A 25,303-nucleotide genomic window follows, 5' to 3' on the forward strand; every position below is an offset into this window, starting at 1 on the left:
TACATTTTCTGTCTCCATGTTTATTGGGAACTTCAAAGAAAATGAACAGAGATTTATTGACCCACCAAAACAATTCCTGACGCAGCATCATGATGAGCTTGGGAATTCTGGCTGGTGAAGGGGTGGACTGTGAGCCTCAGCAGCTTAGCCCATAGTCAAAGGCGTCGGGGTTGTTCTGAAAATAGAGATTCAAGAAGCCCAGGAAAATGTTCTTATCTATGAGAAGAGCACACACTGCAGGGTCCTGCTTCATGGCTGCGATCCAGAGCCGAAGGGCCGGGGTGTGGCTCACACAGCTGCAGGAGAGGAGAGGAGAGGAGCGTTAGCACATCTGAAGGGGAGGCATCAGGAAAGATCACAGGCATTGCTCTTTAGATTTACAGGGTAGGAAAAATGGGCTTATCTGGGCAATAAAGTTTTCATAGCTATCTTATTGATTCAACCGAGCATGATCATTTACTGGAGGAAAATCTTATTTTCGGAATAGCTGTGTGTGCTTTTGAATTGTAGAAGTTGAGATTGTTGCTTTTAACAATACAGTTAAAATACTTGCAGACAAATTGCTCTGGGGAAATAAAGGGTCTGTGCTTCCCTGGTTACCAACAAAAAGACAACCCACGGAGAGAAACATTCTCCCATCATTCTCAGATTTGACTTTAGGGGGCTTGAAAAAAATAAAGACAAGTCGTTTCCAAAAACTCTTTTGAAAAATGATTAAAACAATCATCAAACTTTGAAATAATGGAGGTGACTGGGCCCTTTCGAAGACCGATCAGGTTTAGGTCGAGGATATGTAAAACTGCGTGCTCAACATAGTCACCTGGTCAGCGGGAAATCCAGGAGCAGACGTGAGGCTTCCTGACCTCTGGTTCAATACTCTGGCCCGGAGGAGACGGGTTTTTGTCTATGTTGAGACATAGTTTAAAATACCCAAATGTGTTGCATCTGATCTTCCCTCAGAAACAGCTGAAGTGGGAGGCGCAGGAGACGACCCCTGGATAGACTCAACCCTGTGCATTACGAGGTTTCGGTCACAGTTCTGCCTTGGCAGGACGAGATTCCCAAATGCCAGAGTTGTCCTGCACCCACCATGGGACTGGCTTGGATCAGAGCAGGTGCCGGCACAAAGTTAACTTGTCCTCTGAGCATCGTGGGGACAAAGCACGTGTTCCGTCTGCCTGGGGACCCTGCACGGCCTCCCAGAGTCTACTGAGCAATATTTTCCACTTTAAACATCTCTACACTTCTATGGTGTATGGCTGCCCATTTTGTTCGTTTTAACGTCAAGCATATATTACTTTTAAAATCATTTATTTTTTAATGATATTTCTATCCAGAGGAAGAGTCCTCAGGGAACTAAGATGTGAGTAAGGTGTATGGTGTCCACTGGGGGACTTAGAAGGACCAGGTGGAGGGCCACGGAGGGAGCTACAGACAAGTCAGCAAAACCCTGTGCCTGGGACTCTCCTCTGCTGTCACCACTGGCCTTCGCTGGGTGGACTGATGAGGACAGCAGCTCTGAAGCCCTCCGTACGGGAGGCTTTTGGACACAGGGTCTTAGCAGCAGAAATATGGACCAAGTTTGGGTCTGCGGTTCGTGGCAGAGGAGCACAGATGTGTTTTGAACGAGGAAACACATAGTTTAAAACCTGATTTCTTTTACATTCATCGTGACACATGTCCAAAGGGGGTAAATGGCCATTTGATAAACTGCCCATTTCAACCACTGTCCCCAGTGCGACCCCCAGGAATCATGACCACAAGGTCAAATGTCTTACTCAGCTATTCCATATACATCCAGCCGCTCAAACCAGGGCCAAAAGAGGTAATCAATCATGGATATACAGTCTCCACCAAAGAAGACGGTGTTCTGATAGCCAAGAATCTAAAAGTTTAAAGAGAACAAAAGCAAGTTAATTTCCCTACCTGCCGACACATTTATAGATACTAGACACAAATATCAAATTAATTCCCAAAGAACTGAGGCTTTGATTCTCTTTCTGTTTTGTTAGGTGAACGCTTCTTCTCTTTTCCTGAGGTTTCCTCCACCTCCATTAGGGTTGTACTCCTGGCCTCACTCAGCCCCTCCCTCCTTTCAGCACTGGAGGGATGATGTGGCTCCTCTGATCAGAGAATTTGGAAGGACACCCCAGCCCCTCCCTCTTAGCCTAGGACAGGCTCCTCCGAGGGCTAAGCTTTCCATGGACAGCTCAGCCCCTGGAGAGGGGCGGTCCTGCCTCAGGCCAGCGCTGCCCATTACTGGGAGGCGGCGCTGGGGGGACACATCAGGAACCCCACTTCTGCAGTTGTGGTGCCCATTCTCCAGGACCCACGTTATCTGTAATAAAGGGGATCCCGTAGTCTCCCCATGTCTTCCTCTTTTGCCTTATTTCTCAATCGATTCAAAACTAAGGAGGAGAGACCAGTGCTATTTAATGGGCTCCCTCAATTCCCAACACTGTCTTTCCATCATATTTTCTTTTCTTATTTGAGCCCTTTGAACTTCACATTGTTGGCCACTCAACACCATCAACATTTTGCATTAAAATAAAATCTCTCATTCCCAAATGGGACAAACCAACCCAGATAGATGGACTCTAAAGAAACAGATAGACTCTTAACAGACAGATAACCAAAGATAGTGAAAAAAAAAAAATAGTACTTGAAAAAGTAAAAGGCAAAAGCACTTAGCAGGGGTTATTGTTGGGCCAGGTCTTCCCAAAGAGAAAAGGATGGGGCCAATTACCTCGTTAAATCAAGCAAACAACCTTCTTTGACCCATCTAACTCCTAATCAACTGAATAATTCCCTATTCATTCCATGTATATAATTCCCTAAATTCCCTAAACGTCCATGTATGATTTGTTTTGACAAGGATTTTCTCAAGAGCACCTCTGCTCTGTAAAGCAGAGGAGTTACACAGATGTTCCAGAGTCCATCAGTTTAGAATTGGTTCTGGATTTGTGACGAGAAAGCACGAGGCACCCGAAGCTTACATCCACAGAAAGCAAACAATCCCTGACAGAAAAGATCAATGAGATCCCCCACTGCCACCCTTCTCAGAAGAGAAAGCAAATCTTGGTGCCCTAAATTCTGTCTCTGTTATCTCCCAGTATGGCATGAGTGGTAGTCAGACTCCCTCCCTAGTGTCCTGGAAGTCTGAACCAAGTTACTAGCATCATTTGGTTCAAAGAAACTAACAGGATGGCACTCAAACAGCAGAATCTGACCAGTGAAAACTCAAAACAGAGGCCATTTTCAGTCATGTATAAATAAGACCTGACTTACAGGGGAACGGAACAAATTGTTCAGTTTTTATGGATTCCAGAAAGCCCCAAACCTTCCTTATGCTCAGGAATAGATAATAATTACCCAAACTTTTATCTCTGGCTTTAAAACATATACCTCCAGCTTATTATCACTTTCATGGCACAAATCCAGAACCAATTCTAAACTGATGGACTCTGGAACATCTGTGTAACTCCTCTGCTTTACAGAGCAGAGGTGCTCTTGAGAAAATCCTTGTCAAAACAAATCATACATGGACGTTTAATGGAATCCCGTATGGGTCCTTTGGGTAAAGTGATGAGATACTTTGAAAATGAGTAACTGCTTAGTAATTGCTGTTTATGTAGTAAACATTTTATAAGCTTTTCCTTTGCTCACAGTAGGAGTATACCTTGAAATATATATGCTTTTATTGATATGACCAATTTTCATATAAAGACTCCTAAAGTAATGGAAGCCCTATGAAGGTACGGGGACAAGATAAAGTCAAGATGAGCATGGACGAAATGGGTGAGTGATCATTTATCTTGTGCAGGCCTCTCCCTCATCCCCGAAATACATGTCCACGTTCCTTCAGACTTTCTTAAATCTAAGTGTGACATCACAATTCCTAGGAGTTCTTGATACGGCAGCAGATTCTTGATGCCTGTCTCAGACAGGCATTTCTCTACCAGATTTCTTGCAGGGCAAGTCTCAAAATCCCAATAGAAAAGCTGTTTTCCTACAAACTAGCAGAGTGCTGGCTCCTTCAGAGACACCTCCCAGTGACATAGGAGAACATCCTGGCCGGGCCTCCTTAGAGGGTTATGCAAACCTGGTACCTTCTAGACATGTGAAATGACTCTTCCCCTTAGAATCGCACAGCATCGGTACCAGAAGGGCCACTGGAACCCTCTAATGCAACTCTCTTCCCATTTTACCATTTATTCATACCATGCTCATTACACAGAGGATTAGAGGTGCAGTGTACAATAAAATATGAAAGATGAAAAATAATACAACGCTAAGTTTAGGGGAAAATAAAAGTTAGAACAGAAGGTCAAAACAAGGAAGGAAAATGGCATCAAGATACCAAGCCAAGGCTCCCGCAGTTCCTTAAGTAAAGCTTTGAATTTGACTTGAGTTTCCCGGCAGCTGAAGCAGAGAGGAAAGCACGCTGGCGAGTGGATTCTTGTCTCTCACGTGGACGCACAAGAGACTGACTCACAGAGGGGGAAATGCAGACACAGGGAGGTAAAGGGGCTCTCTGGTTGGTGCCAGAGCTAAGACAAAACACCATGCTCCTAATTCCCAGACTAGTGTCAACCCTTCTGTCACTCAACTTCAAATACGCATGTATGAGGACTTGAATCACAGAAACTTCCCCATATCTCTTGTGAATTCTTTGCTCTTTAAGTATCAGCAAAAAGCTTAGAACCAACAAACTCTGGACTCCCTTACAGCCAAGGACTGGCCCACTGAGCTTCCCTGGGAAAACTCCCTCCTCCACCCAACTCTTTCTCACTCTCTCTCGGTCTGCCAGAGCACCTAACCGACAAACAAGGAGGTGAGAACGCCAACATAACCACGGTGAAAGAGATCATCAAACATCTCTCCTTCCTGTTTCATTCCATTGATCAGCTTTACTAAAATAGTTCTGTGTTCTCTGTTTAAGATGAGTCCCTTGCTTACAGCCAATTAGCTCCTCTGACAAATTTTAGGACGGTCAGAGGTAAAATAAACTGACAGTGTTAATCTCCTAAGTGTTTTATCATCAGAAATGGAATAGGAAACTGCCCTTGTACCTCCATCCGCTTAGCAGCGGTTATGTTAATATCTCATTTTTAACAACTCCATTTTGAATTCTTTCTGTCACCCACCTGCCACATATAATGATATTGGCCATTCTTTATGTTGAATAGCATCTCTCACCATGGAATCCCTTACTTTCAGAACTATTGTCCTTTATATCATCAAGCAAGGCAAAATAGCCTGCTTAGAAGATGCTTTTCTTCCCAGGCCCCAGACAGCCCCCACCAGGCCACACACAGCCAGGGGAGGGCACTGAGGCTGTAGCTTCTAGCCCTTGGGTTTCCTAAAAATATTAACACATGTTCAATTCAGGCTTAAGAATTAAGCTTTGGGGGAAAAGCAATTTGACGTCCTGGAATGTTAGAAAAATCTATTTTTAAAATTTTCTGGTCTCCAGTTCAATAAAAAAATTGACTATGGAGCCTTCCCCTCGCTTTTGGACGGGATAAGGGATAAGGAGTGAGCACGCAAATGAAGAGGGAGGAGCTGTTTGGTATGAGGTGGAGCTACTATTTCCACCCCCTGAACGTGGAAAGCCTGGATGGAAGGGCACCTCATCTGCGAGGGCCTCTCGGGCTCCCCCAGGGGGGCCAAGGGAGGTTGGCGCTGGAGCGCGAGCAGAAGGAAGAAGCGCGCGGGGCTCCCCCGCGTGGCCATCGGTGGTGAGGCTGCCCGAGGAGGTTCGCCAAGGAGGAAAAAAGACATCTGCAAGTTTTTTGTGAGAAACAAGATCACAAAGAGAAGCGAATCTCAGACTTCCTCAAACCCGTCATCCTAAAAAGTTTCAGTCTACAGTCTTGGACTTTCGGGTTCAGCTTTACTAATTGCACTTCAAACCTTGAAGCGCCCACTGCCCTGCACCACCGTCATTTATTTACACCATTGCCGAAAAATGCTGGGACTCTAACCAGGACAGACAGCGTGGAGGTTCGCAACGGACGCTGCTGTCCTTGCTGGAGGAGGAAGAAAGCCGTTTTCTTAATGGAAATAGTTCTTAAGAAGGAGAAGCACCCCCCTCTCCCCCGCAAAAGGCACAGAGCCACCTGCCAGTACATACGCAAGGCACGCTCTTATCCCGAAGCAGTAGCGAAGTACACAACACCCAGGCAGGAATCTTTTAAGTTCATAAAAGATAATGGGAGGTTCTCAAGTTTTCAAATTTCAGGTCCCTGCTGCACAGACATATAGCTGAGTCTGAGCTAACAACGATGAACCGATTCCTTAAAACAAACCAAGGGTATAGAACAGAGAACAGATAAAACCATTTCCCCTCCAGAAAGAAGCCATAGAAGGAGGGTCTGCCCAGAACACGCCCCTCCTGCTGCTCACCGCTCCTGACCTAGGGCCCCTGTGAAGATTCGGAATGCAGCTGCCAACATTTGGGGATTAAAAGACCACCCTGAAAACTCTAAGCTGGAATCCTTCAAGTGGGCTTAATTCTTTTGTCAAAATATATCTGGAAGATAGTACCGAGGGAAAGCTAGTGGGACAATGCTTGACAAGTCAAATATCTTTAAAGTGATGGATGGTGGAGGAAAATGGCAATGAATATTTATCAAATCTCTGAAGGGGGAGAGGACTTCCTCTGCATAAAACAGCGGAAGAAATCCCAACCACCCGAAAGACTCATAGCACGGTATTTTTAAATGTTATATTTCTATATGTACAAAACAGAGAAGCCAAATTAAAATTTAAAAGAAAACAAAAAATGTGTCTTAAAAACAGGCAAATATGGGGCCAGACTGGTGGCCAAGAGGTTAAGTTCGCATGCTCCACTTCTGTGGCCTGGGGCTCACCAGCTCAGATCCTGGCCGCAGACCTATGCACTGCTCATCAAGCCATGCTGAGGTGGGGTCCCACATAGAGGAACTAGAATGACCTACAACTAGGATGTGCCACTATGTACTGGGGCTTTGAGGAGAAAAAAAAAAAGAGGAAGATTGGCAACAGATGTTAGCTCAGGGCCAATCTTCCTCACCAAAAAGCATATCTTAAAAAAAAAAAGCAGGCAAATATTCTTCATATATAAAGAATTCTTTAAAAGGAATCTTTACAAACCAACAAGGAAAATCTGTAAGACCTTGAGAGACAGCTGGGCAAACCCTCTGAACAGACAATTTTCACAAGACAAAACACAAAAAGGTGGCACACTTTGGGGGGAAATCTTCCACTTCACTAGCAATCAAAGAAATACATATTAAATCAGCAGTGAGAAATTACTCCAAAACAGGCAAATATCTTTTTTAATGAAATCTCCCAACAGTGAAAAGGGGATGGTGCTCCGGGCCTTTTCATATATTGCTGGGGGAGGAGGGGGGAGCGGTAAACAGCACAGTCTTTGGGAAGCAGTTTAGCAACATATAGCTCGAGCCTCCAGTGTTCACACCCTTTGATCTAGTAATTCCATTCCTGGAAGTCCAGCCTAAGGACACATTCTAAAACAGAGAAAATGCTTTTTATGCAAAGAAGCTGCTGTTCTCTGTAGCATCATCCACAATGGTAAATGACTGAAATAATCTAAACACCTCTAATGAGAGTGCTGGATAAATAACTAGGGTTTATACACAGGGCAAATTATGCAAAATGAAGTGGGTTTTTTTTTCCATTTTTAAAAATTACACATATTGGGGCTGGCCTGGTGGCACAGTGGTTAAGTTCATGCACACTGCTTCGGCAGCCCAGGGTTTCGCCAGTTCGGATCCTGGGCGCGGACATGGCACTGCTAATCAAGCCATGCTGCGGCAGGTGTCCCACATATAAAGTAGAGGAAGCTTGGCATGGGTGTTAGCTCAGGACCAGTCTTCCTCAGCAAAAAAGAGGAGGATTGGCAGCAGATGTTAGCTCGGGGCTAATCTTCCTCAAAAAAAAAATTACACACGTAATAAATACATTCTCTTTGTTAAAAAAAAATTCAAACACAGAAAAGAGAATAAAAGGCAAAGACTCTCCCTCCCTGCCCTTAACCACTTTTATTTCCCACCCCAATGCTAACTGAATCTCCTTCCCAGCAGTAGCCACTAGTAGGAATTTGATGTGTGTCTCTCCAAACATATTTCTATGTATTTATTTACATGTATATGCACACATATATAGTTGTTTTGTCTTCTTCTACAAAAATAGGATCCTACCCTCTGAATTACTGTATAATTCATTTAAATATTTCCAGGCAATCTCTTCACATCAATGCATGTGGATTTACCTCATTCATTTTTAACTGCTCTACAGAATTCCACGAGATGAATAGAATTTATTTAACCATTCCCGCTCTAATGTACATTAAGGTTTATCATTTTCCACTATCATAAATGATGCTGCTCTGATAAAAAACCCTTATACATATAAATAAGCATTTATAGAGTTTATTAAAATACGAGGAAAATTCTTATGTCATATGGTAATCAAGTTCTAGATACAGTATGATTTCAACTACATAATAATATATGTAGCAGAAAAGGACAGAAAACAAAAAAATAGTAACAGTGGTTGTTCCTGGGTAGTGGGATTATGAATTTTTTTCTTAGTTTCTATATTTTTCTGTATTTTTCAAATTCTCCCTAATGAACAAGTATTGCATTATAATTGGAGAAGAGTAAAATTAATTTTTAAATAATAAGAATAATTCTTATTCCTTTATTTACATGGTAGGAGAACGTATAGTGGAAGGTTATTAAAAGAAACACAGTAAATATTAGTTTACCTAGAAAGAAACTGTCAGAATTGGAGCATGAATGAAGTTACCAAACTAGCAACAGCACAAAAACTGCTCAACTAGCCATGGTGAGTAGAGATAACCAGTTCCCTAGTGTGGAGGAATGGCAGTTACAACTAAAAAGTGGCACGTTAGTAGACATGCTAAATTAGCTAGCAAATCCAAGCGAACTGACAACATATATCCAACCCAAAAACTTGTACATGAATGCTCACAGCAGCATTATTTGTAACAGCCACAAAGTGGAAACAACCCAAATGTCCATCAACTGATGAAGGGATAAATAAAATTTGGTATCCATACACTGCAATGTTATTAAGCCATAAAAAGGAATCAAAGATGAACTTCGAAAACATTATGCTAAGTAAAAGAAGTTCACAAAAGGCTAATACTGTACAGTTCCATTTATATGAAATATCCAGAACAGGTAAGTCTATGGAGAAAGAAGGTAAATTAGTGGCTGCCTGTGGCTGGCAGGGTTGAGAAGAAACGGGAGGCAACAGCTAATGACTAAGGGGTTTCTTTTTAGGCTGATGAAAATGTTCTGGAATTGAATAGTGGTGATCATTGCACAACTCTACGAAAATACTAAAAACCACTCAACGATACACTTGAAAAGGGTGAATTTATGGTGTGTGAAATATATCTCAATAAAGCTGTTATAAAAAAGAGCTAGTAACAATGAATTTAGTTTGTAGACATGTTAGATTCATTGATAAAAAAAAATTATCTTGTAAATAGTTTGCCATACACAAAAGGCTACAGAAAATTATTTTCAGTAAACAATGAGCCAGGTATAAACTTTCTTTCCTTCACGTCCTGGTGACATCAAAGGAGAAACCATTAAACAATATATAAATTAATTTCATTTTTGAAATTAATAAAAATTAAGAAAGAAAAATAGCAAAGCTTAACCAAGACAATATAATCTAATTGGGCAAAAGTGTATTCTTTTTAGAGAGGAGAAAGGACAGGTTAAAAATTAAGATCAGGGGGGCCAGCCCGGTGGTACAACTGTTGAGTTCACATATTCCGCTTTGGCGGCCTGGGGTTCACCAGTTCAGATCCCAGGTGCAGACCTATGCGAGGCTTATCAAGCCATGCTGTGGCAGGTGTCCCACAGATAAAGTAGAGGAAGATAGGCATGGATGTTAGCTCAGGGCTAATCTTCCTCAATAGAATTAATTAATTGATTAAAAAATTAAGATTATGGGTGAAATTTTGAATCAAGAAAATATTTAAGGAGCTGGCCCAGTGGCATAGTGGTTAAGTTCTTGTGCTCTGTTTTGGTGGCCTGGGGTTTACAGGTTCAGATCCTAGGCGCAGACCTAGCACTGCTCATCAAGCCCATGCTTTGGCAGCATCCCACATAAAATAGAGGAAGATTGGCACAGATGTTAGCTCAGTGACAATCTTCCTCACAAAAAAAAAGAGAAAATACTCAATTACACATGCTCCTGGGTGATGTACACACACCGTACACAAATTTGACCTCAGGCAAACTGACATACACATGAGGCACATAATCACATTTGGAAATGTGGAAAACTTTGCACAAAAATACAAAGTAAAATACCACAAAGCAGGCCGGTGAATGCCAAGAATTAAAAGCTTAAAAGTGTCCTGTGGCCACCAGAAGCTGCAGGCTTCAGTTACTGGGCAGTTCTCACTCCCTCATTGTTATTCCAGAGTTATCTATGTTACTCCCTCTCACTCCCCTTTATTGATCTCTGATGATGACTAGTAAGGGATCAAGCAATAGCCAGAACGTAGAATCTGTAAGCGCAAGAACACAGAGTCAGAGCAAAAATCCAAGGCATCAAAGAAATCCGGCCGAATCCTGTCCTTCACTGCTCTGGGGCTTGGTTGACCACTTCCACAACGAAAATATTCAGAATGAAGGCACTGGCACAGACAGAACTATTGAAAGGTCCTGCCACATTCAAATCCACAAAGATAAAACGAAGGTGGGCTCAGGGGCCAGTCTGAAACGGAAAATCAGTAACAAACATAAAAAAAGAATAAAGCTAAAAAAAGTCTGCTGCTCAGATTAATGATTCAGTAAAGTCTAGAAAATCGGTTTGAAGACAGAAAGTGTGATTACAGAAGGGCATCCCAGTAGTTCTAAAACTCATGAAAATGTTCAGAAGAGGAAAGCAAGTGGGGAAGCTGCTGGTTCGATAATAAAAGCAGCAGTAACGTATCTCAAAGAATTGTAAAAATATTATAGAAAAATGTGGTTCCACTACAAGCATAATGAATTTTTAATTTTTATGAAACTGGATTTTTAAAGAAAAAATTAAAAAGTCAGGGTATTTATTGCAAAAGAAGAAAGTGTCAGAGTTTAAGGCTGCAAAAGGTAAAATAAGCCTTTTGCTTGATGATAACATGGCAGAAGGTGATACACTGGTATCCTGACTTGCTTATCACTGAGAAAACCTGTATGTCTTTAATATACTCTCAGCTCACACAAAATCCTTATTGTACAAAGCCATGCGAAAGAGTCGCGTAAGTCAGGGGATCATTTCTATTAGAATTATTCCGACAAGTTTCAGTTTCACTAGAATCTCCTAGAGTCAATATATGTGTATTTAGAGGAATGGATCAACGAATTCAACCTCACTGGGTGCGTTTCAGATTCTGATATTGCCTACATTGTAGTTATAATTCCTGCTAACATTTTATGGGCCAAAAACCACATTCAAGTCGGTTAGAACAACGCTCAATATTCAGTGGTCCTTGACGAGCATCACTGAAGCTACCCGAACCTGGGCTAGTTAACAAGTCATTTCCAGGACTTGGCTACTGATGACAAAGTGGACAAGTGTTATTCAGTGATGTGTCAGAGCCAGCTGATCGCCCCTCTCTCTTCCCAACTCTGAGTTTGGAGACATCACATTGATAGGTTAAAATTAGCCCTGGGTGGGAGTATTTACACCACTGAATTCAGCAAATGCTAAAAAACAGGGCTTTTTTTTTCTTCTTTTTTCAGAGGGAGTCAGTTGTTAAACATTTATCACCACACCACTGGTTGTATTCCTAATTTCTCTGGTTAAATGGCAGCCACAAAGTTAAAACACTGAATTTCAATTCTTGTTCTTATGATTGATGCATTTTGTGGCTCTGTCCAATTAACTTCACCTTGTCCATTAGCCTTAACTCAACAAAGAGAGACAGCCCTGCTTGTTAATGTCAAATCACGTGCGTGAAGAGGGGCACTGTCCTTGGCAGGTCAAGCTCGTAGGCAGTAAGACCATTCCGAAGGTTTAGTACACCCAGATGCTACCTTCCCGAGCATGGTCTCCCCATGAATATGCCGTCAGCACCTCACGCTGAGCACAACTGATCTGCCCACCAACTCTCAGTGAAAAGCATCACACTAACTGGCCGGAAACTTGGAAATCATCCTCAACATCTGCTACCTCTTAGCAGATTGTCTCTCTGAAAATCTCCGAACTCGAATCTCCCTCTCCATCCCTTCTTAACACGGTCCCCTTGTCCCTCCCCTGTCCCCCAGTTTTTCCCTCTCATTCATCTCCCACATGGTTTCTGGGCTGAATATTTTTTAAAAGCAAGAGGGAGCACCCCACTCTCTTTATAATAGTTTTCAATTACTCCCCATCGACTTTGGTATAAAGTTCAAATTCCTCGGCACAGTGGTAAAGGCCCTTAGGCATCAGACTCTGTGCCACCTCCACATCCACATACACGCCAAACCAGTAACTCCCTGGACACCAACCTCTCCCTGCTTATTGTTTGCTGACACACTAGTTGCTCTCCCCTATGCCTCTACTTCACCCTGGAGTAGTCGAGAGAGGCATTATCCCCAACCCCTCCGCCAGCTCTCTCTTAAGCATCCCTCCAGCCTAGCACTCAACACGCCTAGGTTTGAAATGGCTTTAACAATCTGTCTCCTCCTCCAGGCTTGAGCCCCTGAAGGTCTTTAACTTTTGTATTTCTAGAACCTAGTTCAGAGGCTGCACAGAGAGGCCACTCCGATCTGCAGCGGAGGGGTAGTACAGTGTGCCTGAGAGGGTTGTTGGAAGGACTGAATGAGACGGTGTTTGCAGTGCACCTGCTGCATAATGCATGGCACAAAAATATGGGTTCAGCTCCTCTGGAAGAGCCCCACCTAAAGAGCTGTGCCTCCGTTGTAATATTATACATTTATTTAGCCATCTGTAATTTACGAAGTTCATCCATCATCCAAATGCAGCGCAGGAGGGAGACAGGTCAAAATGCGTTTTCAATTATCTTTGAATTCAAAGGGTTTTGTTTCCCAGCCCCTTCCCCTGGCCCAGCATTTATCTTTAAGAAGGTAACCAGACACGATGGAATCAGTTCAGCTAATGTTTAAAATAAAGACCTTAAAAATTCTCTATGCACAAGAGCTTTCAAATTTCTTTTTGAAAGCAGAGGTTCTCCTTCTCCTCCAGATGCAATCTTACTAGGTGTCTTACACATGGCATTAAAAGCAGGGCTGGTCTCAGAGAAGCAGGATCCAGAACTGCCACCAGGCCTCCCCTCCCCGGGTGGTCCCTCTGCAGAAGCTGGAGGCTCTGAGGAATACACCTTTCAAAACACTTGCTTATTCTATAAACGTGGAAATGAAGGCAAAGAGAGGTCCAGAACCTTGCCCAAAGGTCTGAAATCCAGTAAAGCCAAGCCTAGGACCCAACACTCTTTCCACCACATCATACTGACTCCTCGGAGTCAAGATAATAGTCTGTGGTCTCAGGACCAAAGGTTGACATTTCTTACACATGACTATTAATCACCCATATGTGCTGCAATTGTACAACTCTAAGACAGGCAGAGTCTTAGATTTGGAAGAATCTAAGAATTTGGAAGAGTAAATAAATTTAATCGGCTTCCTCTTGACAAAGGTCAGATGGAAGAATATTAATATAATCAGCCTTCCCTTAAGGGGATAAAAGCAGCATTCTCCGGCTGTCAGCAGAGTTACAGCCCACCCATAAAGGGAACATACCAGTTTCTGGAACAAAGATAAGGGAAGTCAAAGACCCACCTTCCAGATTATTCTAAAGGTAAGGGTTAAGTAACCCTATTACAGCCAGGTTCATAAAGGATCTCGTGGTACAGATTGCTCCTTGCCCACCCATAGCCACTTTCCCCTTCTTTCTTTTTTTTTTTTTTTTTAAAGATTTTATTTTTTCCTTTTTCTCCCCAAAGCCCCTCCAGTACATAGTTGTATATTCTTTGTTGTGGGTCCTTCCAGTTGTGGTATGTGGGACGCCGCCTCAGCGTGGTTTGATGAGCAGTGCCATGTCCGCGCCCAGGATTCGAACCAACGAAACACTGGACCGCCTGCAGCGGAGCGCGCGAACTTAACCACTCGGCCACGGGGCCAGCCCTCCCCTTCTTTCTTAACTACTGATAAGAACCCTGATTTTACTCAGGGTATCCCCAGCTAAAACACTAAATTCCAGCTTCCCCCACAGATAGTTATAACCCTACAACTAAAATCTGGCCAATGAGATTTAAGTAGCCATTTGGTAAGACTTTTGGGAAAGTCCTTTAAGGGGGAAACGGCCTTGTGCCATTTTCTCCTTTCTGTTCTCCTTTCCACAACCTGGAACTTGGATGTGATGGCTGAAGTTCCAGCAGCTATCTTGTCATCTTGTCATATCTTTCATTTTGGTGAAAGCCTTGAACTAAAGATGACAGAGCAGAAAGAGAGAAAAAAGCCTCAGTCCCTGGGGACTGCATGAAGAAGCCATCAAAACAGCCCTGAACTGCCCTAAACCTCTGGCTTTTTTATGTGAGAGAATAAACCTTTATAAGATACATTTACAGTAGTTAGGTCCCTTTTATTAGCAGCCAAACACAACCCCTAACCAATACAGACCTCGGCCTCGTAGGCAGAAGCTACAGAAGCCTTGCAGAGATCCTTAAGGAATGTGGTGACTCTGGGAAAGGAGGACATTCATCACATGTCCTTCCCCAGCTCCTTGACAGATTTCCAAGAATAATTCCAGAGCAGGTCAGCGGAGAGCAAGCACTCACAGTTACAGTTAGATGACTAGTAGCTGAACTTGTCAAAGTCCGGCAGAAAGAATAGGTCTGTGAAAGCAGAGGGTGTCAGGGTGACCAGGTTAGGGTCCCTACATTGCTTCTTCCACTGGATCTGACAGGAGAGGGGCCCTTTCTTGTACCTCTTCGAGGTTGCAGAATTCTTGACGCAGGGCTAGCTTCAGATCGGTGCATTCTCTCCCGCATCTGAAGGCTACCAGACACTCCTTGGTCAAATGTGGCACCTAATCAGAGGACACAGGTTCTTAGTGGAGAAGTCTGAGGGAATTCTGTGCTCCTGCTCTGGCTAAAAATGCAGCCAAAGCTTTGTCACTCCAACTTAACCGGCCAACACTCACGTCCAGGTTCCTAGTTCCCTCTAAGGGGCGTCACTGTGGTTCCAGGAATACCCTTATCACAGCACCCATGTAAACAAGGTTCTTTAAAAGGGGTCTCCAGTGCTCCCTACTTGAGCAGCTACTTCCATGCTGCACAGTCTTAGTCCAGGCACTTAACCTCTCTAAGCCTCAGTGGTCTCATCTGAAAAATGGCTACAATAATAGGACCCACCTTAAAAGGCCACTGTGCAGGCTATAAGAGTTAACCTTCATAAAGGAGCCAGAACAGTGCTTAGCACCTCCTAAGTGCTCAAGATATATCAGCTATTAATATCACTGAGTTATTTTTATTTCTTTTCAAAGAGAGCTATCTTAAAATTTCTCCATCATTTTTTCTCCCATTATCAACAGGTGCCCCTTTTCTCGCTTCTTCACATTTCCTGGGCACTTGGCACTCTTGCTCCGCATAAAGGGCAGCCCCCTTCTGTGCATTACCTCTTCACATCCCAATATTTTTTTACCTGAAACTTTAGAACTATTCCCTTTAAAACATCACCAGTTTTCAGCTCTTTCAATATTCCTATCTCAAGTCACACAGTCATAATTATGCCATAACCATACCTCTGGAGACTGCTAGTTGAAATGGAAAAGTGGTATTAGTTAAGCCTTTAACCTTTAATATCAGAGGTGACCACCCTCCTGTCACTCTGTACCAGCCTATCCTCCTAAGGCACACGTAGTATTCAAACAAAACAATTTTACCAATGATTTGGTTTTAAAAATGGATTGAAGTTTGGGAAAGACACACAAAGTAAAATAGAGTGTTAGTGGCTTTTTAAAAAATCGTATATACCTTATAGAACAGCTCCAATAACATCTTTTGGCGAGCTCGCTCATAAGGGTCGAAGGGATACAGCTTCCTGCCGGGATAAGCATCATCCAGGTACTCACAGGCGATGACAGACTCGTAGATCAGTTGATGTTTGCTGTTCTCCAGGACAGGAATCTGGCCCAAAGGATGCTTTGTGTAGTACCATTCAGGCTTGTTTTTCAGGTTAATGTTGATAACTTCATGTCTTAAAAAGCAAAGGAAAAATAAGATAGAACAAACATGGGAGGCATATGCAAGCAGACGCTCATCTGGAAAGCGGAAGGATCAATTTATAAAATTTAAATTTGCAGTAAGTTTTTTAAAGTTTAGGTTTTTTACAAAGAAAAGTACAGAACAACATCATTGTCTTCATCCCTACAGTAAGACATGTGAAATGTTTTCCAGGCCTTGTCTCTTTCGCCCCTGTGATTCTGGGCTCTGGGAGGTTGAATCTCCTGCCAATATTCCCACTGGGAAGGAGCAGAGCAGAGACCGGAGCCCAGGAAGTCTGACTCAGAGCTCACATGCTGCACCACAGCACTGCGGAGTGTCATACATTTTAAAGCTTAAAAATACAAATCTGATATTAACAGGTCACAACAGAATATGATCAATGTTAGCACTCTGAGCATGAAGTCTGGCATCTAACAGCCTGGGGCCTGGGAAGTCTGGCTTGTGTTCTTGGCCAAATTCTTTAATCTCTCTGGGCTCAGTGTCCTCAACTGTAAAATGGGGGTAATAATTGAACCCATCTCTTGGCATCATTGTGAGTCTCAAATAAGTGAATATGTATAAGGTGCTGAGGACAGTGCCTAGTACATAAGCAAGCAATAATTTGTATTTTTCTTCTTAATTATTATTATTAGAGGTTCAAGCCTATAAAGTTACCAGAGGCACTCATATATGTTTAAAAAGATTAAAAGAAAAAAATGAGTATATTCTTTACTCAGTCAAGGGTGCCTGGGGTGCGGGTGGGAGCTACACTGGAGGGAGCAGTCAGAGAAAGCCTCGGTAGCCTTCTCTGTGTCCTTCCTTCATCAGCACTACGGGCGGGAAGCTGCTCACCAGAGCCATCATTCAGCTCACTCTGTTGTCCTAAGTTTCGTTCACACACACGACTCTCGCAGAAGCTCCTCATTTCTGGACGGCACGCTTAAAAAACCTGCCCCTCGTTAAGCACTTACTGACTTTGCCTCAAAAGAAAGGGAAAGAGAGGCCCTCTGAAATCTGAGCAGGGCGCCCTGGATTTTAAACGTCTCCTTGCGCTTGCGGGGGCGCTGGCCTCTGGCTTCTCACCTGATGCCTTTGGCCTGGAGGATGAGGCGCGTCCTGTGCGAGTAGGGGCAGAACCGCATGCTATAGATGCGGATCAGGCCCTCTGGGACCGGCCCTGGGGGGAGGCTTCCTGCGGGGCAAAGGGGGACGGAGAGGTGGATTAGCCCAGTGGGGAGAGGGGCTTACTTGCCACCCGGGACCCCAAGAGGGCTGTGCACGCTCAACCTCCGGAGTCTCAGAGAGGACGCTTTGCACGTGGCTTTTGTGCAGAGGAACCCTTCCAGTCTCTCCCCGCCACGCTGGTCTAGGGGCCAAGGCCGAGCAGCCCCTTCTCCAGAGCCAACATCCCAGCCATGAGGCGCCCCCAGCCCGCGGACCGCTGCTGAGAGGACTCACCTTTCCCCAAGGCTCTGGTCGCATCCTCAGCCATGCTCTCCAGGCGTCTGCGCATCAGCCAGCGCTGGCAGCCAGGGACGGCTGCGCTCAGGCGCGCGCCTCCTGCCCCAAATTCAATTTTTGAGTGACTGGGCTCTGGTGGGACAGAGAGGAAGTGATCTGGGACGGGAGCTAGGATAACTTAACCTAGAGAGACATCGCCCCAGATTCAGAAGCCAAAGAGTAGTTGGGGTGGGGGTGGGGGGCTGAAAACTACCCCTTGCTTTGAACATGTAGGTACAGCATTCGGTGGGGGCTCTTCTCGAGGTCAAGAATCCCAGAAGAACAGGCATTTAAACTCCAGTGCATATGTCAAGAGAGTTTAATAAAAATTGACTAAGGTAACGCTAATGTTTTCTTTCCTAGTCTAAGCTCTCCTTTCTGCATTTCTAAGATAATTGGTCACATGCTCTATATAATAAGTAAGGTTATTTTCCTTTTTCTTTTTTTTCCCAAGGAAGATTCTTCCTGAGCTAACATCTGCTGCCAGTCTTCCGCTCTGTGTGTGTGTATGTGAGCCGCCACTGCATGGCCACTGACGGAGGAGTGGTGTAAGTCCGCACCAGAATGGAACTGGGCCTAAGAAGCTGAGCCTACCAATCTTAACCACTAGGCCACTGGGGCTGGCGCTTCTTTGTTTTAAAAAAGCCAAACTTCCTCATAACATGGCAATAAGGAAGAAAAATTTGTTAGTGTTGAGATCTTGCGTGACCCTGAGAGCAAGTATCTCCTTAAATTTTGTACCTTAGACACCTCACTCGCCTCACCCTCGTTCTGGCCCTATTTGTGAGATTTTACCCAAGCTATGAAAAACGGTAATGAATAGAAATAGGATACCTAGAGGCAAAGATAAAGTTGTGAGCACTCTCCACGCCCCCAGCATAAATTTCAGAGAAAACCCTCTTTAATGGCTAAAGACACATTCCCAACTGCAGAGCAATACAGGGGCCACTCGGACAGCTCTTCCAGCTACATGAGATAAAGGAGGTAGCTGGCTTTTGCTCTGACCCTGACAGCTGAGATCCTGAAACTGAGCAAGTGGGAAGATAACTCCTTTAATTTTAAAGGACTGAGCTGAAATGGGAATTGCTTGTCAATGGATTTTGTAGGATTGACAGGTGAAAAAGAAGTATCATATGTCTCACTCACAGTGACTAAAAGATTTTCATGGATTACCTTCGAGTCCCACAACCACTCGGTTAGGCAGCTAGTGTTATTCCTATTTTACAACATAGAAAACAGCCTCAGAAAAATGAAATTATTTGCCCAAAGTGACCAGCTAGTAGAGTTGAAGAACTTTAAAATTCCAAAGCCTGACTCATTGTCTTGGCCTCTAAAGCTGATAACAGCGTGGAGAAGAAAGACTATGAGTCCAGGAGAAGATACAGCACATAATAGCTGCTCAACAAATGGTAGCAGAATCTGAATATCTTTATTAAAATGACAGAACCTAATTATGTGGCTTATGAATGGGCACATTTGGGCTTTGGAATTCCAACTATCCAGAAATTCTTGTTTAATAGTGTTAACATTTTTTTGCTACTGAATGAGAATCTTTGAAAATCTTTGGAATAGAGACTTGACTACATTTTTTGTTAAGTCATTCAGAGTGATTTCATATGAGATACAGCAAGTTGTTTCATAAGAATTGGGGAATAGCAAAAATGTTTGAATAAATGTTCTCTGAAAAGAAAATGCATATATGCCAGCAAGAAATCTAGTATTGGAAAAGACAAATTGGTTCTTGACTTGCCACGCTGACAACTTTGCATTTTGGAAGATAGAGAAAGAAATAGGATAACTACTATTCTGCAGCTAATTTTGATTAAGAAGGACCAACTGGGTTGTAAAATAGAGGCGACAAACATAACCATGTCACGTGAGAGGCTCTGGTAGACAAGGAGATGCCTCCTGGGCAGACAAATGAATCCTCCACATAAGGAATGCAGATTTCAAAGAGTTGAGGGAAAATATATCCAGATTCTAACACGGAAAGCCATAAGAGGATGTGGAGTTCTCAAATTCAAAATAAATGATTAGTAACATTTGATGCTTTATGTGTATCCACTCATTTAATCCTTAAAATAGTCCTATAAGGATTCTATTATTATTTTGGTTTTCTTTTTTCTTTTCTTCTTCTCCCTAAAGCCCCCCCAGTACACAGTTGTATATTCTAGTTGTGAATGCCTGATGGGCGGTGCCATGTCTGCGCCCAGCATCCGAACCAGAAAATCCTGGGTCACTGAAGTGGAGCATGTGAACTTAACCACTCGGCCAAAGGGCTGGCCCCTATTATTTGGTTTTAAAAGATGAGTAAACTGAGGCTAGCAAGGTTAAGTCACTTGTCAAAAGCCTCACAACTAATAAGAGGTGGAGGGAAGATTATGAAGCCTGGAAGTTTGACTCTGAAGCAGGACTCCAGCCAGGATCTTAGTCTACACCAGCGACAGGCACATTTTTTCTATAAAAGTCAAGATAGTAAATATTTTAGGCTTTTTGAGCCAGTTGTTTCAACTGCTCAACTCTACCCTTTCTTACAATCAATGTTTCTTACATTTCTTAGAATCAATGAACCTACATTGACACATCATCATCACTCAAAGTCCATAGTTTACATTAGGGCTCACTCTTGGTGAATTTCATATAATTATCATGTGTCACAAATTATGGTTTTTCTTTTTTTTTTATTTTTCCTTCTTCTCCTCAAAGCCCCCCGGTACATAGTTGTGTATTTTTAGTTGTGGGTCCTTCTAGTTGTGGCATGTGGGACGCTGCCTCAGCATGGCCTGATGAGCGGTGCCATGTCTGCACCCAGGATCCAAACCAGTGAAACCCTGGGCCACTGAAGTGGAGCATAACAACTTAACCACTCAGCCACGGAGCCAGCCCCAAATTATTGTTTTTCTTTTGATTTTTTTCCAACCATTTATAAAGGTAAAACCTCTTCTTAGTTCTTGGACTGTACAAAATCTGGCAGCGGGCTGGGTTTGGACTGCTGGCCTTAGTTTGCCCATCCCTGGTCTATAATAGCAATGGCCAACTGGGAATTGCATCTCTAAAGAAAAAGGTTCCTGGATCCACCTTTCTGCTTTGTCAGAAGCGAACATATTTCTAAGTTTTTTCTCCTCGTTCCTACTTTTTTTTATTTTTGGTGACGAAGTTTCACTCTGAGCTAACATCTGATGACAATCTTCCTCTTTATTTTTTTTGGCTTGAGGAAGATTAGCCCTGAGCTAACATCTGTGCCAATCTTCCCTCCCCACCCCCCGCCAAACCCGCCTTTTTGTTTACTGACAGGAGGTATGGCTCTCTCTCTCTTTTTTTTTAAGGTATAGTTTTTGGTGAGGAAGGTTGGCCTTGAGCTAACATCTGTTGCCAATCTTCCTCTTTTTTTTTCTCCCCAAAGCCCCAGCACATAGTTGTATATCCTAGTTGCAAGTCATTCTAGCTCTTCCATATGGGATGCTACCACAGCATGGCTTAATGAATGGTGCCTAGGTCTGTGCCCAGGATGCGAACCAGCAAACCCTGGGCCACCAAAGTACAGCATTCGAACTTAACCACTCAGCTATGGGGCCAGACCCGTCCCCCATTTTTTTGTATGTGGGTCACCACCACAGCATGGCTTGACAAGTGGTGCAGGTCCACACCCAGGATCCAAATCCATGAACCTGGGCCACCAAAGTGGAGCACAAACTTAACCATTATGCCACCGGCTGGCCCCTCATTCCCACCTTTTAAAGGAAACCAGCTCTGAGAGTTGGAAAATATTGTTTATTGAAAGTATACCTGTATGTGGGAAGTCACGTTCTAAATACAAGTCTATTTGGTGTAGTTAGGGGAAAAGAGACAGAGGGATGGAAACGGTTCTTTCGCTGAAGGGAAGCCATAAGATGTCAAGGTTCTCACTTGGCACTATATTCAAACCCTGGCTTTGGCACATAGCCAAGCTATCCAACCTCTTTGACCTTCATCTTCCTAACCTGTAAAATGAGAACACTAATAGTAACTACTTGCTGGGTTTTGAGTGTCAAGTGAAATCGTGCTGGCTATCCTTAGTATAGTAAGAGCTCGATGTACTTCAAAATTAATGACTAACACTGGTAAATTAGAACACATTTGTAATAGCATAGTGCATTCTAATATTATATCCATAAAGATGAAAGGCACTGCAATTCAGCTTTGCCAAGCACATTAGAATTAAAATTCAACTCAGAATATGTATTTCACCAGTTACCAGTGTAAGGCTAATTGAATGGGTTGAATGCTGCAGGCTATGGGTCAGTAATGTGGTTTTTCATCTTACCACCGAACACTGTGGTTTCCCTGGAAAGATTTTGATTACGACCTTTAAGCTTAATCCTACTTCCTTTTTAAGATCCAATAGGTAACTCTTTGAAATCCTCTCTGCAAATTTTCCTTCTATGTTATTATATCATGTTTACACCTCTGTTATACTGACTCACTCAAGCAAGAAACAATGGTATATTAAGGGCATATTAAACCTACTCCAAATTGGTTTCCAGCTACGTGAAATATAATCAGATCTGTTTTGAAAATGTGGAGTCATGGGTAATAATGACTTAAGCCTTCTAGGAAAAGAATGCCACCACAGAAGTAATTTCTTCACTCGATTTACATGAGACTCTGTTTTGACAAGAGGAGAAGAAATGGAGTTTGCATTTTGCAGTTTTTCAAGAATTTTTTTCATACAATCTCTGAGTGGCAGAAACTGGAGGACATTCCTCCTAATATTTCAGAAGCCTAATTTGCATGAAAGATTATCTTACCGGTTGTTCCGATATTGTTCATCAAGTTCAAAGAGTGAGATAAGTGAGGGTAAGGCTCTATTTCCGGATGGGCCTACATTCAGCACTTGTTTCCAGGAGTTAGGATCATAGGGAATTCTGTGTTCTAATGTCTTGGGGACATGTTTTTTTCAGTTTTATTGAGATATAATTGACATACAGCTCTGTATTAGTTTAAGGTGCACCACATAATGACTTGACATACATATATTGTGAAATGAATTACCACAATAAATTTAGTTAACATCTATCTCCCCACATAGTTACAAAAAAATTTTTTTTTTCCCTGTGATGAGAACTTTTAGGATCTACTCTCTTAGCAACTTCTGAATATACCATACAGCAGTGTTAACTCTGGTCAACTTGCTATATATTAATCTCCAGTACTTAGTTATCTTATAACTGTAAGTTTGTACCTTTTGATCACCTTTATCCAATCCCCTCCCACACAGACACACAACCACAAATCTGGGACACACTACATAAGATTACTAAAGTTGTCAGAGGAGGAACTCATCTTCCCACTAGGGAAGCAGAGTCACAGGAGACTTTCTCTTTAAGCACTTGATTCTGCTTTCCTATCTTCATTTTTCCTTAAAGCTTGAGGGATCAAAGAAAAAAATTTTAAACATTCTGATATAACAGCATTCCAATGAACAAAGGCAGATTTTCAAGATCCTAAAGTCAAATATTTGTAAGATCAAACAAAACACCTTGAGCTTGGAAAAGGAACATCAACACTCCTGTTAAATTCCAAGCATTACAGTGGTGTGTCACAAAGCCTCTCCTGGCTCAGCCTCTAAATGCTAAGAGCTGATAAATAAAAAAAGAGACTGGGGCAGAAGCCTATGTAAACCTTTATCTCAAGAATGGTCTGAATGACTCTAAGAGTTCAGGCTGGATTTGAATCTCCTCTTAGGCATTAACTAGCTGGGTGACTTTGGGCAAATCACAACTTTCTGCGCCCTGGTATTGTCGTCCGTAAATCTGAGCTAATAGTACCAACACATCGTGTGGTTTGGGGAGGATTAATTCAGATACTGGATGAGATGCATTTAATACTTTGCGTTCACCTATTACCTAGTAAGCATTCAAGACTAGCTATTATTTTTATTATTATTTGAATGTAGCAGGGAAGACCCACAGACCTCACAAAGACAGGACATTCCCGAGGACCAAACTCCCCTGGCTGTCAGCGCCTTACAACTAGCCAACCTAGCGGTGCCCAATGCAGCAGCTGAGAACTAGTGCTCTGCGGTCTTTACCTGTCTCCAGCCAAATGACAAACACAATAACAACTTAACGAGGTTTTTTCCCTTTACGTCAAAGATATCCGCTTTAAAGAGCTGTTCCTTATTCTCAGATTATAACCCTCGTACGTTTTTTGATGTTAAAATCTTTGATGAAATGAAGTAGTTGAGCTTTCTTTTAAAGGTGTTAGGCAAAATAAAATGTTGGCAATCCTGGGCCCCGAAAACCCCAAACTCAGAATTGACCTCAAACCACTCTTCCCTTCAAAGCAGCACAGGTCTGACCCACCCAGCCGGTGGTGGCAAAGGGAGAGACGCCCCTTGACACTTCTGTCGCTGGGGCGCAAGGAAGCGGAAGTGGAGAGGCGGTGGCCGCAGAGGGAGGCGGGGCCCAAGCAGAACCCGCCCCTTAGAATCCTACCCGCCAACTGGCCGCGGCGCCGAGAGCCTCAGCCAATCCTCGAAGCCTTTGGAAGCGCTCGGGCCAAGTAATGCCGAGTGAGCCAATGGGCGGCTTCGTTACAAGCTCCTGGCTACAGTAGTCGCCAGTCCCCACCCGTGTCTGTGGCTGGCCAAAGTGGAAGCCAACCGGTGGCTGGCTGTGCACTTCGGTGCCCAGCTCTTGTCCGACTAGAGTCAGCCTGCCGCCGGCCCGGGCCTGGAGTGTGGGGCAGGCTGACGGCGGCGGAGATGTGTCCGCCCGGAGCCTGGGCGTTGGTGCGGCCGACAGTGGGCGGCAGGAGGCCGTTTGTGAAGTCAGCTCGTTCTCAGCTGCCTCTCAGGGTGCGGCCCTCGCATCGCCTGCATCACCATGCGGCGGGGGGCTCATTTCAAATATGGATTTCCCGGCCCACCCCGGACCTACTGATCTGAAATCCGGCGGTGAGCCTTAGGTGATTGTTATGCGCTCTTATGTGTAAGAGTAAGTACAGGAAACCAGCCTGTCTTGGGCGGGTCGACAGCCCCCTATTCTATAGTAAGAGCACTGTGCTGGGTGTGTTCTGCAGGTCCTTTCTGCCAGCATCTTAAGGGTTTACTCAGCCTTGGGACCTTAGTTGAATCATCTGTAGAATGAAATGATGCTCTCCGACCTGCCTTCTTCTGATGGATGTGATTCGATGATAAAAATTAGATAGTTAGAAGCCCAATGGGCTATAGAAGTGTATGGAAGATGGCATTAATATTTCTGAATTACTCATTCGGCCTTACGTGCTGTATTGACAGTGCCCATACCGTGTGCCCACCGTGGGATTTGGCAGGAAGGATTTGAGGGGGATAGAGATGGGAGACTGGGAGACCAAATGGGAGGCCACCTAGTCACCTGGCTTTGAGGTGATGTGGGTCTGGTTTTCAGTGGTGACAACGGGGTTAAGAAAGGTAGTGAAATTAAGTTGATGATGGGAAGGAAAGAATGAGGAATTGAAAGTTTCTTGATGCAGAACGCAGAAGACAAACTTGAAAGGGCATCTCTTGAAATGATAACAGGGTATCCAAGTGGAAATGTC

At 43.5% G+C, this 25,303-nt stretch overlaps 2 protein-coding genes across 9 annotated transcripts in view; one reads left to right on the plus strand and one right to left on the minus strand.

Annotated features, from left to right (window-relative positions):
• LOC103549794 (glutathione S-transferase omega-2) lies at positions 1-24,556 on the minus strand. 5 transcript variants are annotated; one of them, XR_011536438.1, is made up of 8 exons: positions 24,220-24,529; positions 17,702-17,803; positions 17,327-17,435; positions 16,013-16,235; positions 14,965-15,066; positions 14,658-14,872; positions 1,779-1,885; positions 1-296 (listed from the first exon to the last, which is right to left on the minus strand). XR_011536438.1 is itself a non-coding variant. In XM_008518359.2 (7 exons), the coding sequence occupies exons 2-7, from the start codon at positions 17,754-17,756 to the stop codon at positions 137-139; spliced, it is 756 nt and encodes a 251-aa protein (XP_008516581.1). In that variant the 5' UTR covers positions 17,757-17,836; positions 24,220-24,556; the 3' UTR covers positions 1-136. The 5 variants fall into 5 exon arrangements, 3 of the variants coding, with proteins under 3 accessions (XP_008516581.1, XP_008516582.1, XP_070462901.1); XR_011536428.1 differs by having other exon boundaries at positions 17,702-17,836; positions 24,220-24,382; XM_008518359.2 differs by lacking the exon at positions 14,658-14,872 and having other exon boundaries at positions 17,702-17,836; positions 24,220-24,556.
• A 5-nt stretch (positions 24,557-24,561) lies between these two features.
• CFAP43 (cilia and flagella associated protein 43) overlaps positions 24,562-25,303 on the plus strand; it is a 128,127-nt gene continuing 127,385 nt past the window's right edge. For 2 of the 4 annotated variants that reach the window (XM_070605702.1, XM_070606086.1), the window contains exon 1: positions 24,562-24,720. The gene's annotated coding sequence lies outside the window, so the exon portion shown is untranslated. The remainder of the gene's footprint in view (positions 24,721-25,303) is intronic. The other 2 variants (XM_070605614.1, XM_070606013.1) reach the window with 2 other exon arrangements.

The sequence above is a fragment of the Equus przewalskii genome, chromosome 1 (assembly GCF_037783145.1).
Source record: "Equus przewalskii isolate Varuska chromosome 1, EquPr2, whole genome shotgun sequence".
Classification (NCBI taxonomy): domain Eukaryota; kingdom Metazoa; phylum Chordata; class Mammalia; order Perissodactyla; family Equidae; genus Equus; species Equus przewalskii.

Bases quoted from the DNA above. Each gene is read 5' to 3' on its own strand.
- LOC103549794 (XM_008518359.2), bottom strand. From the start codon at position 17,756: ATGCGCAGACGCCTGGAGAGCATGGCTGAGGATGCGACCAGAGCCTTG. The intron at 16,236-17,326 runs GTGAGAAGCCAG...TTGCTTTTTAAG, and splicing joins CTCCAGGCCAAAGGCATCAG to ACATGAAGTTATCAACATTA. The intron at 297-1,778 runs GTAAGACATTTG...CCTCTCCTGCAG, and splicing joins GATGTATATGGAATAGCTGA to CTGTGTGAGCCACACCCCGG.